At 34.5% G+C, this 15917-nt stretch overlaps 1 protein-coding gene across 2 annotated transcripts in view; it reads left to right on the forward strand.

The window, feature by feature from the left end:
- Positions 1–7491: 7491 nt before the first annotated feature.
- The window catches only part of LOC136822665 (protein polybromo-1-like), a 29275-nt gene continuing 20849 nt past the window's right edge, over positions 7492–15917 (forward strand). For both annotated transcript variants that reach the window (XM_067078966.1, XM_067078958.1), the window contains exons 1-15: positions 7492–7597; positions 7873–7900; positions 8336–8445; positions 8983–9051; positions 9322–9420; positions 9714–9787; positions 10430–10810; positions 11193–11262; positions 11429–11527; positions 12220–12309; positions 12650–12826; positions 13344–13626; positions 14258–14291; positions 14517–14604; positions 15048–15173. In XM_067078966.1, coding sequence (XP_066935067.1) covers positions 7523–7597; positions 7873–7900; positions 8336–8445; positions 8983–9051; positions 9322–9420; positions 9714–9787; positions 10430–10810; positions 11193–11262; positions 11429–11527; positions 12220–12309; positions 12650–12826; positions 13344–13626; positions 14258–14291; positions 14517–14604; positions 15048–15173 — 1803 coding nt within the window. In that variant the 5' untranslated portion in view covers positions 7492–7522. The remainder of the gene's footprint in view (positions 7598–7872; positions 7901–8335; positions 8446–8982; positions 9052–9321; positions 9421–9713; positions 9788–10429; positions 10811–11192; positions 11263–11428; positions 11528–12219; positions 12310–12649; positions 12827–13343; positions 13627–14257; positions 14292–14516; positions 14605–15047; positions 15174–15917) is intronic.

A 15917-nucleotide genomic window follows, 5' to 3' on the forward strand; every position in this document is an offset into this window, starting at 1 on the left:
TTTTACCTACCACCTTTATGGTGGAACACGTTGGAGATACGAGACTCCTAAACGGTGTATTCTGAAATTTTTGCTACAGTAAATCTCGTTTTTCTGCACTAAAATTGTCTAATTTTCCATCTCCGTCGGAGAATCAAATTTCTGTAATTCTGTCTAAATTTTTCAAATTCTGCCACTCTGTCAGAAAAAAGGTCTGATTTCGCTCCTCTGCCAACCATGAAAACACCCTATCAATCTACTGTAATTGAATACAATCGAATGTAACTGAAGCAATCGAACGTAACTGAAGCAATCGAACGTAATTGAAGCAATCAAACAGCAAATCCTGGGTAATATTCGATTTCGATTCGATTGCATTCGACAATCGAATTGCAATTATTCCATTGTGTTCAATTGCATTCATTGATCCGGTGTTCAATTTGTTCAATTGACACCGTCTGGCTATAGCTAAAAAAAGGGCGGCCATCAACTCTTTTTTAAAACTAAAGAGAATTTATTCAGCTTACTTCTAAAAAATCCGCATTCTCATATCTTTCTTCATTTCTAAAATATTAAGGAAAACCCGCTGCGTGGTCTGCCATATTACGTCTCCGCAAAAACGGCACCAAAAATTGCCGAGATTTGGTTGAGCAAAATCAAAACTGACAGTTAGTGGAAGTACTTTAATTTGTGAAGCGTGTTTACGTCACATAATACAAAAGAAAATAGCAAAAGAACAAAGGAATTACCCATAGACACCATTTCGCAACCATGGGGAATCGCGATTTTACAGAAATGGGAATCCTCATATACTTACTCGTTTTCTAATCGTCTTTTTAATCTTTCATGAAGTGTTATAAAATTCTTTATAGAAAGACACCCTCTCCTACCAAAAGGCTTCAAAAAATAATGTAGAAAAAAGTTGTTAAAAAATACTTACTTACTTATTTCGTAAACTACGTCACAACCACGGAGCGGAGCGCTGACTTTTAGTTTTATGACTTGTTCTCACTCGTTTGGTTTCCGTAATAAAAAGTCGTTATTGTGAACTTTGAACATACTTAATTTCTATTTAGTTGAGTTGCAGGAGGCTTTGAGGCCTATTTTCGCAAATAAAGACGCTTTTAATGAGTGCCCCGTCAGCACCTTGCAGTGTAGCTGGAACCTCAATATTCCAGGATTAGAAAAAGCTATACCTGTTATCTTTTGTTATCTTTGAGTTTTTTATTTGACGTCAAAATAGTCAAGACGTGTTCTGCATCGCTTTCAAAAAAATGGTGGAAACTCAAAAAAGCATCGAAATTCGCTAAATATGAACAAAAATCGCGATAAAAACACCCAAGACCCACCAATTGAAGCAGCAAACACAACTGCAACATGCACACTTGTTACGTGTATTGATGATGAAGATCAAAATCGACTAAAATGCCGTAGCTGCCAACGTATGGTACATTACGAATGCACACAATTGCCACTTTACCAACTGCAAATATTCGCTAACACGTACAATAATCAATATGTATGTCACAATTGTGTGCGAATAACGAGATCCTTAAGAAGTAAAATCGGAGAAAACAAGTACCATATGATGCAAGAGCAGATTGCTAAAAAAGACGACGAAATCAAAAAGCTCAAAAAACAACTGACCAAAAACCGAGAAGTCATCAACAAAAGATGAGCGACCTAGAAGCCAAAACAAGGAAAATGATAAAAGAAGAGATACAACAGACAAAAGATTTTATGAAAGAGTCATCCTGTAAAACCTACGCTGATATAACCAAAGCACACAAGGAAAATCTTAAATCTGTTGTTGCAGAACAAAAAGAAGAGGAGAGGAGACATCGAATCAAGAAGAAAAAACATCATAATTCATGGACTCTTTGAACAAGCTGAAGACACGAAAGAAGAAGATCAAGAAGAGGACAAAAAGGAAATTGAGGATCTGCTCAAAGATATCGGCATCCGCGACATAAAACCAACGCATCAACATCGTATTGGGTTCGAACATGAAAAATCGAAGAAAAATTGTCCGATAAAGGTGACCTTGCAAAGTGAAGAAGAAAAAGAAAGAATCATGAGCGACCTTAAAGCCTTAAAAAAGTTTGGATATCATCTAAGCATCACTGATGATTTCACCATCAATGAAAGAAGAAAAATCAAAGAGATGTGCGAAAAAGCTAAAAAATGGAACTCCGAATGTGATGGTGATTTCATTTGGCGTGTGAGAGGAAGTCCCAGAACAGATGACCTTCACTTGATAAAAACAAACAAAAACTTTGCCAACCAAAAGCTGTCAATATCTAGCCTCAGTAGCAGCGACGATGAGCTGCCAACAAAACATTAGTCTTTTTTAATTGTAAAGTAGCGTTGACTTTTATTAGCCTTTGTTGCTACCTTTTCGTCAACATGAAATAAACTATTACTTACTTCTTTAAAGAATCAACAAGCCATCAACATCGATAAATTGCACACATTTCCTCAGAAACTTTTAAAATTATCTGCCATTATGACTTTCTTGAAAGCCGTTCAGAAATTAACCAATCGGGTTATGTATCGGAATTCCTATGGGAATTCTTTTCCGAGATTTGTAAAATAGCTAAGTCGGCAAAAAAACTTTTCCTGGGGGTTTAAGGAAAAAACAGAACTGCTATCATTTGTTTTTTATTTAACCATATATTTAAATTTGCGCTCAAAAATACTTAAATAAATAAGTTAACAATATTCAATACACTATTTGTGTATTACAGAACGACAGAGTTTATCATTTGGGATACCCCCGTATTTGAACCATTCTATCGTGGGTGCAAAATAGGGCGGAAACTAAGTAGCACCCTCAGTGCAAAATTACCGCTTTGTCTTTATTCGCCTGCACGAGAATACGAGCTAATAATTTTTTTCTCGAGCACTCAAGGGGAAAAGGAAAGTGATCAATATTCTTTGAAGGAAAAACGTCAGAAACAAAACCCAAAGACCAAAAGATGTATTTTGTTGTTGACAAGCAATCCTGTGAAGATAATTTGTGCTATGCGTTTTTTTCGGAACGCTAAAAAACTCTAAATTTCGATCTTTTCTTAAGGTAAAGAGGTTGGGACATTTGGGTTAGCAAAAATCGCTAAAAAATTGCAAAATGCATTTTTAACACCCGTTGCAACGCGAACAGAGCATTTTTTCTATGGTCGCCTAAACTTGGTGGAGTTTTAAACCAGACCCGATCAATCGAACTTGTCGAACCAATCGAACCATCGAACTAATCGAACTTCATCGAACGATTAAAGTTTGATTAAAAAAATTAATTGAACTTTCCATTTTTTTCAAATATTGTGAGTGTTCGATTAAGTTCGATCACTAATTATGGTTCGATTAGTTCGACAACCTAATTTGTTCGATTAGTTCGCACCATTAAAAGTCCGATTTTAAAGTAAAAATCGGATTGTAAAATCGGAAAGCTACTCCCGATATCGGAATTGAACATTTTTCCGAAACCAGTGCTAACATCGCGTCAGCAACGCCATCGGGCGCACCCGGCCCCACGTGCGTTTGGTTTGGGAACGCGAAACACGAACGCGAACTACCCATGTCTAAACTTTTCAATATATCTCCAGAACTAACAGATTTTTTGAAATTCTGTAAAAAGGTCTAAGTTCCTGAATAGTTTTACTATGTTCTGTGAAAAAATCATAACCATCAGTCAAATACTCGTTCGTCTATTTAAGATTGAAGACAAAAATTTGCGAAGAAAAATAAACCTTGAGCACAAAAAATGCTTTTTTAAACACTTTTTTCCACCAAAAAACAATTAACTTTTATAGACTTACCTTCCCCAAACATTGAAGAAGCCACTATTAATTAAAGTAAATGAGATAAGATAAGATAAAACCTTAAAATCAACCAGAATTTACTACCTTTCGTCCAAAGCAAAAGACGTGCTTTTCTCGCCGCCATTTTGTTTTCGAATGAGAATTCTAGAGAATTCCATTCGTTTCCAGCTCCCGCGGTCTTTTTTCATCCAATCAGATCGCGCGATTTGACTTTCGCTTTCTCTAGTCCAATAAGACTGCGGGATTTGAGTCATGTGACATCTCTATTAAAAAACCTGCGCGAAATACAGGGGGTCACAAATAGAAATACAGGGGCTCACACTACTGGCTACAGGAACTGAAAGCAAGCAATTAAGGCCAATATTTTTGGTTTTTCTGAAGGACAAAAGGTATAGGAAGCTTTACTGAAAGAGGGATAAGGCTGGGACAATCTATTTAAAAGATATGGACATAAAAAGGCGCTTTTTTGGGTGATAATTAAGATTTTACTTAGAAACTTTAATTCTCTTACCCCCGTCTCGGGCCCCCCTGATATGAGCAAGGGAACCATGTTGGCCACCCCTACTGAAAATTTCAGATCAAAACAAACAAGGAATTAATTCCTGTAACTCGAAGAAAATTGGAAAAAGCTGGTTTTTGACTGTTTCTGATCCTAAAGTGCTATTTTTTGGTAAAACCTATGCAATTTATGTTTGGATCTCTAGAAAGCTTACCCATTAATTGTTAATACATTTTTTATTTGAAAGTAATCTCTTCATGGAATAAAAAGATATAGTCAAATCTTGTAGGGTCATTTTTCAAAAAATTTTTGCCAAATTTGATTTTCGCATTTCGCCATTTTACCCTACGCAAACGCACGTGGCCCAGCATCAATATTACCGCGCGTTTTAAAAGTTCGCTCGCGCGGCGCGGGTGGGCAGTCGTGCGGACTAAATATTCGGGTCGGTAAATATCCAGGAGTGAAATATCCAGGACTCGGCAAGATGGCAGCTTTACAAAGGTCAAATAACACGTGCGTTTGGTTTGGGAACGCGAAAAACGAACGTGAACTAACAATGTCTAAACTTTTCAATATATCTACAGAAGTAACAGATTTTTTGAAATTCTGTAAAAAGGTCTAAGTTCCTGAATAGTTTTACTATGTTCTGTGAAAAAATCATAACCATCAGTCAAATACTCGTTCGTCTATTTAAGATTGAAGACAAAAATTTGCGAAGAAAAATAGACCTTGAGCACAAAAAATGCTTTTTTAATATTTAAACACTTTTTTCCACCAAAAAACAATTAACTTTTATAGACTTACCTTCCCCAAACATTGAAGAAGCCTCTACTAATTAAAGTAAATGAGATAAGATAAGATAAAACCTTAAAATCAACCAGAATTTACAACCTTTCGTCCAAAGCAAAAGACGTGCTTTTCTCGCCGCCATTTTATTTCCAATGAGAATTCTAAAGAATTCCATTTGTTTCCAGCTCCCGCGGTCTTTTTTCATCCAATCAGATCGCGCGATTTCACTTTCGCTTTCTCTAGTCCAATAAGACTGCGGGATTTGAGTCATGTGACATCTCTATTAAAAAAGCTGCGCGAAATACAGGGGGTCACAAATAGAAATACAGGGGGTCACACTACTGGCTACAGGAACTGAAAGCAAGCAATTAAGGCCAATATTTTTGGTTTTTCTGAAGGACAAAAGGTATGCTAACCCATTATCCGTCGCTCGGGGACATTTGCGTTGTTTAGTCGTTGTTCATCGACGGTAGACGTCGAAAACCCGTTGTTACCCGTCGATGAACAACGGATATAGTTCACTTTTTGCAATCAACACTAAATCGATGGGTTAGTGTTGGTGAACAACGGCTTTTCTTAGTCTGTCGTTCACCCCGTTGTTCGAGCGTCGGTAAACAACGCTATTTTCGAAGCTTTTTTCCCTCCGTCGTTCACCTGTCGATCTAGCGTCGGTGAACAACGACTATTCTCAAAGCTTTTCTCAGTCTGTCGTTCACCCGTTGTTCGAGCGTTGGTAAACAACGGTCTTTTTAAAAATGATTTTCAGCGTTGTTCACTCGTTGTTTGTGGTGTCGATGAACAACGAGCAATTTAAAGTTTTTTTCCCACCGTTGTTCATCCGTTGTTTGAATGTTGGTGAGCAACAGGACTTTCTATGTTGAATTTTTTCACATTATTCAATCGTCGTTTGACTGTTGGTGAGGAAAGGGTTTTTCCAAAACTCCTTCGTCGAAAATATTCGAAAATAATCGAGTTTTTTTATTTCGTGGTGAAACATAATCTTTATAAAACTCAAAATTATGATGGAGCCTTTGGAGTGCAAGACTTTCAGGACTTAAGGATAATCATCTACAAGATTTTAAATACTGTAATGCAATAGCAGAACGAAAAAGTAGTAGAAAGAATTTCGTAAAATTTGTACCAAATAAGGCAACATTTTTGAATCAGAAAACATATGCCCAGACTAAATCTTTTTCTACTCATTATTCGCTTCTTTTGAGTACAAAATGAGCTTATAAATTATTTTGTAACTTTACAAGCATTTTGACCATGCGTTAATCCCCTGGAGTTTCGCTGACTTCAGCATGGTTATAAAATTCCCTACGTTTTTGAGTTTTAAAACTTGATCGGCTAACGCTAAACCAAGGTGGTCTAGCTCGTTTGAATTGTTGGTTAATGGTGGTTTAAATGACCAAAATTAGATGATGTTTGATTATCTCTCTTTTATTTAAATTTGCGTATTTCATTACATCATCTTCGATACTTTTGCACTTATATCCCCCAGTTCTGCTCCCTACCGAGAAAAAGAAGACAATGCAGTGTCATCAAATCAAAAAGATCAAATATGCCGCTACTGAGCAACTTATTTTTTCTTTTTTGCAACATTTAAAAGAAAAAGAAGACATTCCAATACAGTTAAATACGTAATACTAATAGAAATTTCCCACGCTCTAAAAAAAGCGTTTCTCGATCTTTCACTGATTATCGTTTTTACTATGCTATGTGTAGCGTTTTCGAAGGGTTAAAATTTCACTTTGAGCTTATTTTTTGCCCATAATTTTTCCCATAAGTTTTGAAATGTTCGACTAAACTTTCTGAAACTTCTTGACTTGCCTACAAATTCATTTTAACAAATCCCAAATTTATCAACTCGCTTTCTTCGTAACTTTCATGAGCGTCTTCCATGCTTAGTTTATCAACTTGCTTTCTTCGTCATTNGAGCTTCTATTGTAAGTGAGATGTAAAGGGAGTCATTATCAAGCAGGCAAACGTTACTGCGCGGGCTGATGGTGGACAAAGGTTTCTTAAAAATATTTTCAGTTATGACCATAATATTGACTAAACACCTATTTTAATTTAAAGTATGAAACTAAATAAATCTAATTAACATGACACGGTGTTCTAGATTTTTACCATTTAAAAAAATAATTTTTATCTTCAAATCAAAACCTCTGTTGTGTCTGTCTTGTTCTTTCTTAAGCTTTAAGAATTGTGAGTTCCCTTCTAGCTCATACGTTTTCATTTCCAACTTACGTAAATGTAAACTGAACTTTCTTGAATTGTCAAAGTTTTGAAAAAAATTCTGACTGACTGTCCGCTTCCAAAATTTTGTCACAACAGCAAACTAAATATTTTTTATTAGAGTTTCCTGACATTCCGTTGATTTAAAACTATATTTTTTACTAGAAACTAAAAAGTAAATAAATGTATATGGAAAATGCCACCAAAAAGGAAAGCAGCAGCTGTATTGGAAAGCCCTGACGTTGAAACATCTCACAAGAAAACAAGAGCAGTAAGATATTAACATCTATTTTATAATGCAAGAAATTTTCAAAAAATGATACAAAACACAGTCGATAGTTGATGTACGGATCTATATCGCCTTTGCTCACCTAAATAGACGACATTATTTTGATGTTTTTACTGGTGATTTTGGAGACATGTCAACTTTGATTTATACCGTCCCCCTTGATTTATCTCAAATACACAAACTCGCTATTCTTTTGATCAGCCAGATTTACCATGTTTTTATTAAGACAATTACCCAAAAAACTTTTTATTTTGTAGAGCTCTGATGAACCCACTTCAGAATCAGGTAAAAATATTCTTATTGTATGTTATTGTTAGTATAATAATACCGATACCAAATTTCTCTGCAATTTTCCAGTAGCCCCACCTCCATTTTCTTTATTTGTTTTAATCTTTTCTATATGCTTTGCATCTACCCAAATTGCCTATGATTTTCAAATTTCTTGAATCTTATAGAATAGATCTTTTCATCAATTACGTTACGAACATCACTTGCCTCTTTTGAAAAATTGCAATGGTGATTAACTCCAAGCGGATTTTAATAAAACTACTTTCTATTCATTAAAAAATCATTTCATCTCTCAAGGGACATAATCACCATGGTAATTGTTTGTATACGAGGCAAGTGATGTTTGTGACGTAATTGTTTGAAAAGGTCTATTAGTCAGCTACTTGATTTAACTGTACAATAGAAATTTGAATTTGAATTTTATATTTTCAGATCTTCATTGTCCAAAAATATATCGTCAAGTCTACGATCATGTTTTCAATCAAGAAGACAGTGATGGACGGTCACTTTCAGAAATGTTTGAAACTCTACCATCCAAGAGTGTAAGCCTATGAACTTGACTTCATTTAATTATATTATGTGGTTGTTATCAATGTACTAGGTACCAGTATATCATAATCCACCCCCTTTATTCAAGAAAATTGAAATTGGAAAAGGGTGGGGAAAATTGTTTTTGATAATCCAGGGGGGGGGGGGTTAGAAAAAGTTGCTTCAAAAAGTCTTTACAAAATCTTTTTTCTTCTCTTGCCAGGCAAAATAGTTAACATTATAAGTTACATCATTAATTTTGTTTATTCATCTGCATAAAAGAACTCTTTCATTTCATTCTGTGGAGGTTTTTTCAAGTTCTCATTTCATTAACAAAGATAACATAAATAGGGGCAGCAATGAGTACAAACATGGGAGAAATTTTTGTTGTTGATTTTTTTGAATTTTAAGGGGTATACTAAAAGAGGGACAAATTAATTTTTTTTAATTCTCAAGGGGGACCAACCTACCAGGACACTATGTATATTTATTACTGTAAATTATTTCTGAGTATTGCCCTGTCTTAAAATACTTGCTCTTATTATTTGTAGGAACTGCCACTGTATTATGACATAATAGCAGAACCAATTGACTTCAAGACAATCAAGAAAAAGATTTCAGTAAGTAGATAATACATCTATCCGCAGATACATGTTTTGTTTTGTCTTTCCCAGAACTCAGCTTGCAGCTTAAAATAAGCAAGCATAGACTGCTGTTGTCACCACAGTGCTCAAAACACTAAATGTAAATAATATTCAAATTCCAAAAGAAACTAATTTTATGCTTGTTTGTTTCCATGGTATTAAGTCATGAAGGAATAACTATTTTTCTTCATTGTTGCCATGGGTTACTACGATCAGAAAGAATCAGTTTCTGTATTTTTCTTATAGACCAAACAATATCCATCATTTGAAGATTTCGAAAGTGACATATTACTTTTGATTAAGAATGTTCACACTTTCAACGAGCCCAGATCACAAATTTCAAAGGTGAGTACTACTTTTTCATAAGACTTCTGTAAGATCAAGTTTAATATGATCTTGTATTTCATTCCTGTCTTGTTTGAAGGCTTTCTTAAAAAAACATGTATTTTGGGAATGTTAAAAAAAACAAGCATATAACATAAGTCATTCTGATTTTGATTCCCAAACTGACTAAAGCTCCCTTCTACATACTGTAGCTCTAAAATTCAGGCACGATTTTTAGCAAGGTTTTTTCTCTCAATTAGTGTTAAATTGCAATAAAACATGACATGGACTGTTATTCTCACTTTTTTTTTCAGGATGCCACACTTTTGAAAAGAGCATTTCACAGCAAGAAACAGGAGCTTTTCAAACCCTTCAAAGGTCGCAAAAGGTAAATTGCTTGCTATCTCTAATACATACCTACTGTATTCACAAATTCTTGGCATAAAATAACCAGAATTGTTGTTTGTCTTTCAAGATGTATTCTTGGCTTTGGAGTTAACTACTTTTATCGGCGATCCAAAAAATATCTGCAATCTGATTGGTTAAAAAGAGTACAATATATCTTGTATTTTACATGTACAAAATATAAATTGACGAAAAGATGTTGTTGCATTGTAGCGGTAGCAGCAATCTAACGTCACTTTTTTTCAAAAGTACCCTGTGCTTTTTTCCAACACAAAAAGGGCATTTTTTGGGTCACTGATAAACCAGTTATTAGATATTTGCTCGTACAATATGTAAATATTTCACTCGTTCCGGATTTTCTGTTGTACGGAAAGATCTCCGGACTTGTAAAATATTTCTCATATTGTACTCGTAACTGTCCGATAACTATTACATATTTACTTAATATCTAAACACTTTTTAAATTAAACAGAGCCCATGCCATAGGTGAGGCAAGTGACATGAAAATATAATTTTCTCTTGTTGGCACAAACTGTGGTTCTGCCTACTTATTCACTAAATATTTTCGTCTCTCCACTTTCAAGATCATGTTGTCAGCCCTCTAAATTATCTAAAATCTTTTTAGGCTCCAATCAAGAACAACATCAGTCGACTCTGAGCATTCAGAACAATCAGAAGCTGTTAAAGAAGAAAAAGAGTCAACTCCAAGCCCAAAACCAGCTGAGACTGAGGAAATCCAGGAAACTCAGGAGACTAATACTAATACAAAGAGTAAACCACCACCACCACCATCGGCAAAGACAAACCAAACACCTCAAGTTAAACCTGATGTTCCTCGTAGTCCCTTCACTGGTCACTCAACACAATACGAAGCTAAAGACGATGGTCTAATTGATCAAAACTTTGAACATAATGCATTTTCAATTTTATACAATACTGTTGTGGGCTTTACTGATCAATCTGGACGCAGGCTAGCTCAACCCTTTTTACGCTTGCCAAACAAAAGGTAAGAAAATCATATTCTGCTATAGTGTCTCAACTTCAACTGAATTTACGACAAAATATAGTCCCACTAAAATTTTAATCACAAAATTACATCAATCACCATCAATCACAAACAATACTTTAATCACAAAATTATGTAGTCTAATGAAATACACTGAGGTATTTTTCATTGTGTTGGTTTTAAAACTGAAATTTTGAATTGAAAAAGGAAAGTTTTTGAACCCAAGCTTGATGTATTTTTGATTTGTGAGTAAACAATTTTTTTTTCATTGGAGCTCCCAAACTATGCAAAATTTTCTTATTTTTATATTTATACACTAGTGTATAAATATAAAAATAATTTCCTTTTAAGTATTTATTTCTATCTATTTCATATATTTTAGATGCTATGCTAATTATTATGAGATCATCAAAAGACCTGTCAGTCTCACCAAAACAAGAACTAAAATCAAGGTATATATTTTGAAAAAGAAACCTGCATTTGATTTGCAGTTAAAATGAGAATGCAATAGGATAAAATTCATTAGAAGGCCCAGTTCTCTGTTGGTGAGCTCTTTTGTGTGTGTGAGGAGACTTTCATACAATTTCATAAAGTTCTCTTCTTCTTTGTCTTTTTCAGCAAAATTATTTCAGCGATATCCATATCCTTGGTAAAGATTTGGTGCAAGCTTTTGAAAATGGGTTGCTGTACAACAAACCGGGAACACAAGCCTATAATGTAAGTACCTCGAAGTATCGACGAGAATGAAGTAGATGAATACAATTATCAACCATTAGCGGCGCTGTCAGCTTTTTAGGGGACTGGTAATGAATTTACAATTTTCCTCGGCGCACGACATTTTTAGGCTAAAACTAAATCAAACCAAGCAAATTCCTGCCAAAACATTTTCGCAAGTCTCTGCAGTAGAGCGCTAACTATTTTTACTAGCATTCGAATTACTTAACTATATTGACGTTACTTTATCGATTTAATGCAATGGTACACATGTGTTTTCGTCCAGAAGAATTTTTCTTGTATTTTCGTTATCAGTCTCCTCAAAAGCGCCAAGACTAGATAGGTGTACAGTTTCAGACATTTGTTTACTTTCTACATGGTTTTGGATTTAATCGGTGACAAATCCAAATCAACCTATCTAAAGCCTTTTTTCTAAAGGCAATTGCAGTTCCACTTTGATCCAAATTTTAGCTACAACGAACTTTGATAGCCTTTTGCTTACTCTAAAAAAATGAGTTATATTATCTGCCGTTTTTAAATCTCCTTCTCAACTTAAAAGATTTCCAAATGCTATTTTGTTAAGTTGTGTTTGTAAGACTAAATTAGAACTGGAGCTAAAATGTTGAGTTTTTGAATTCATTTTGTTTGGAAATTTTTTAATTGTGAACAAACCTGTATGATTTGTTATCTTTCAGGATGCTTTTATTTTACGAAATTACACCATCGAAAAGATCGAGGAGGTTGCTGCGTCAGCAGAATATCTTCTCTTGAGGGAAAATTTACCAGTAAGTGCCAGTTTAATCTCATTGTTTGTAGTTGTTGTTGTTGAACGAGGTTTTTAACACAGGGAATGAAACTTATGAAAGATAGAGTGACTAAATTTATTCTTGACTATTCAAAACCTGTCAATAGATTTTAAATGAATTATATTCAACTAGCTTTTAGAAAGCTACTCATTCCTGACACAGACTGGAATCACTTCCATTAGCGAATACTTGTCAATATGTCGTTATGTCATATGCTTTGTTATCAAGTATTTTAACTTTTCATAACAAAAACCAAATGAGTCAGAGAAAAGCTGCTATGAATGAATAAAAATGAAATAGAAATAATGTTATTTTGCAGAGAAAAGGTCGCAAATCTTTGAAAACTGAAGAAAATGGGGATACACCAAGGCGTGGCCGCAAACCCATCGCAGTAAATAATGATCTGGCGATGCCAAGGACTCCGGATAGTCAACCTGATAAGCGAGGTTTAAAGAAGAAGTTGTTGCAACTCTACAACAGTGTGGTGGATCACAAGGTGGGTTTTACTCTACGGCTATCTCCTGTCTCTTGGTTTCAAAATTTGTAGCATGATATGTTTGATTTGTTGGGAATCTACCACCTGAGACTTAAGTTTAAGTTAACAGATCAGTTGATGTATTGAAAGTGGACATGATTGATTGCTTCGTTTTATTGTTTATTATTGAGATGAATCTTTTTAAAACCTATATTGAACATAGGTAGTGTATTTGATATTTGTTTTAAATTAGTTTTATTCATTGGTTTCGTGTTTTGAGTTCATGATATTTTTCTACGTCATTGCAGTACAAACTTTTTATGGTTTAACACTCTTTTTCGATTATTAGTTTTACAAAGACAACAGGTATAGCATTAAGAACAGTTCATTAATTCCCAAGTCAAGTGGATCATTTTTTTTCAACGTTTTTCTGGAACAGAAATTTGGACATAATTTGTGCATTTTTCCCCTTTAAATTGAATAGAAAAAAGTATGTAACAGATGCACGGTCTTATGAAATATAATTATGTTCTTTCAGGATTCCGAAGGGCGTGTGATCTGTGAAATGTTTGAAGAACTACCAGACGAAGATGAATATCCTGATTATTACAAAGTCATACCAAACCCTATCGACATGAAAACAATAAACAATAAAATCCTTTCCATGGAGTATAATACTGAAGATGAGTTTATTCACGATTTTGAAATCATGTTTCAAAATGCACGCCATTACAATGAAGAAAGTTCTGAAGTGTATAAGGATTCAGTCAGCCTTGAGAAAACGTTGAAAAAGAAACGGAGATGGTTGAATCATCTTACTGGTATGTTATAAGAATATGCCTATGAAAAGATTTTTAAGAACAAAATTACAAACCATCTGGGCTTTTCTAAGAATAAATCTGATTTTTAGCCCTTTTAACATTAATTAAAACATTAAAAATATTTTACGAAGTATGCTCATGTGAATTTTATAAGCAATTTGAGAAATTTTTTTCTCCCCAAATTTTTAATAAACTTACCTCGTCCACTGACCTTTATATGCTCTATACCAAGCTTCTTAATACCAGTCAAGCAAAATCTTTGATCAGAGTTTTTTGAAAAGTGGTACCCTAATGGCAGTACTACTCGATAACGGTGTAAATGCATCGAGAGAACTAGATATACTTTCCCCGAATACTTTTGATGGTGTAGCGCCGCTAGGACGTTAATTTTTAACATTTCAATGGCTTCTTTGCGGGTACAACTAAAAAAAAAAACTCCGATCAAAGATGGCGGATATAGCTTGGTCAGTGGACATATAAAGGTCAGTGGACGTGCCTCACTTTCAAATATACACGGATCAGTGATATTCAGGTTCAATGTTGACTTTGTTTGTTTTGGTGGTTTTTTCAAAAACGTAAATATGTGCTGTTCTGTGATTAAAGCCTATATCTTTATTCATTTTCATTTTAGAAAATAAAAGTCCATCAAAGGCTCCCCGGCAAAGGTTTGTTCAGAAAATTTCATTTCGCCCATGTTTTGGGATTTATTTACAGCGGCCCTCCCTCCTTGGGAGGGGTTTTAAATGTTTTTTTTCACTGCTACCTCACTCAAGTTATTTAATATAAACTTCTACTGGTTTTTATATCTACTCCAGACAGTATGTATTATTGGCATCTGATTGGGACGTTTTTGAAACTTACGATATCATGTTTTGTGTTCTTTTTTGTAGTAATTCACCAGCCCTACCAATCCTTTTGAACAAACGTGAATTTTCAAATAAAGCTCAAGAAATTTTGTACCATATTCGAAGCTATGTGGTAAGTTTTGTATCACACTACTGAGGTGGACAGCTTGTATTCTTTTTTACTTCAGAATTTCTTTGGAAGTCTACAACCGTTGTTTAGAGATTATTTAGATGGTTTATACAGATCCTGGAAAGCCTGTATAATAGCAGCTATTGGAAGATTTCCAGGAAAAAATGACTAGTGCTTTTTTGTTTCTTTGGCTGCAATATTTCATAATGTAGAACAAGATTTAAAACAAAAATTCTATGTTTTTCTAAAGATAGGGAAACTTGGAAGTTGTCGACCAATTCCTCTCTCAATAAACCCTATACGGAAACTCCATTCCAGCTACCTTCATTTTAGAGTTTGGCAATTGAGATGTAGAATAAAAAAGAAAGTCTTTTTAGTGTTTTATGAGGTTTAAATCCTTTGCTAACATTACTATGCCTTGAAATATGCTTTTTTCGCTACCGTAGGATGAGAGCGGGCGTTCATTATCGGAGATTTTCGAACGCCTTCCATCACGAAACGATTATCCTGATTATTTCCTCTTAATCAAGAAACCAATCGATCTGGCGTACATTAATTCAAGACTTAATAAAGTAAGCACGATGGGTAGTGTGGAGGTTTCGATCACAGACTTGACCGCAATGGACTGTGTTCGAATCCCAAGCACTTCAAGGCAGGGTGTTAGGGAATTATGGTGATAGACTCCTATCTTCGCTCGTATATCACTCTATCTAAATTCGGCTGATAATAGTCCCGCTGCTGAGGTCGATAAATGTTTCATTTCGTGACACACATCTTAGAACTAACTTTTTTTTGGTGGAAACTCGCGAATACACGGGTTTCGAATTAAATCTGGCGCGAGAGAAAAAATCAAGTAAATAAAAGGAGCGATAAGGGGAAATGCCTTATAAAAGGTTGATAGATTTCCTTTCTTCTCTTTTGAAAGCCAGGTGTTCATTCAAAAGATGTTTTTCTATTTTAAATTCAATAAAAGAAATATGATTAAACGATTGACTTTTTATTTTAATGTTTTTTGTTTTCATAATGACCCATAAAGTCTGTCAAAATGGAAAAATGAGCTAAAATTGCTTGATACACGGCCAATTTTCGTTCTGTTTACTTGATATTTTTCGTTCAAATTTACATGGGATCAAAGCTAAAGCTAAGAAAAAATTTAATTCGAAACCCGTGTATTAGTATATTTAGATTCCAAAATCAAAAAGTTTCCACGATATTATCGTGCAAGTAACGAGTAATTGGCGATTTTTTGCGTTTCCAGGCAAAATTGCAAGGCCAATCAATTGCAATGATTTTTGGGGGGTCTTCAAATTAAAAAA

Source organism: Clytia hemisphaerica, unplaced genomic scaffold, assembly GCF_902728285.1.
Source record: "Clytia hemisphaerica strain Z4C2 unplaced genomic scaffold, Clytia hemisphaerica genome assembly, whole genome shotgun sequence".
Lineage (NCBI taxonomy): Eukaryota > Metazoa > Cnidaria > Hydrozoa > Leptothecata > Clytiidae > Clytia > Clytia hemisphaerica.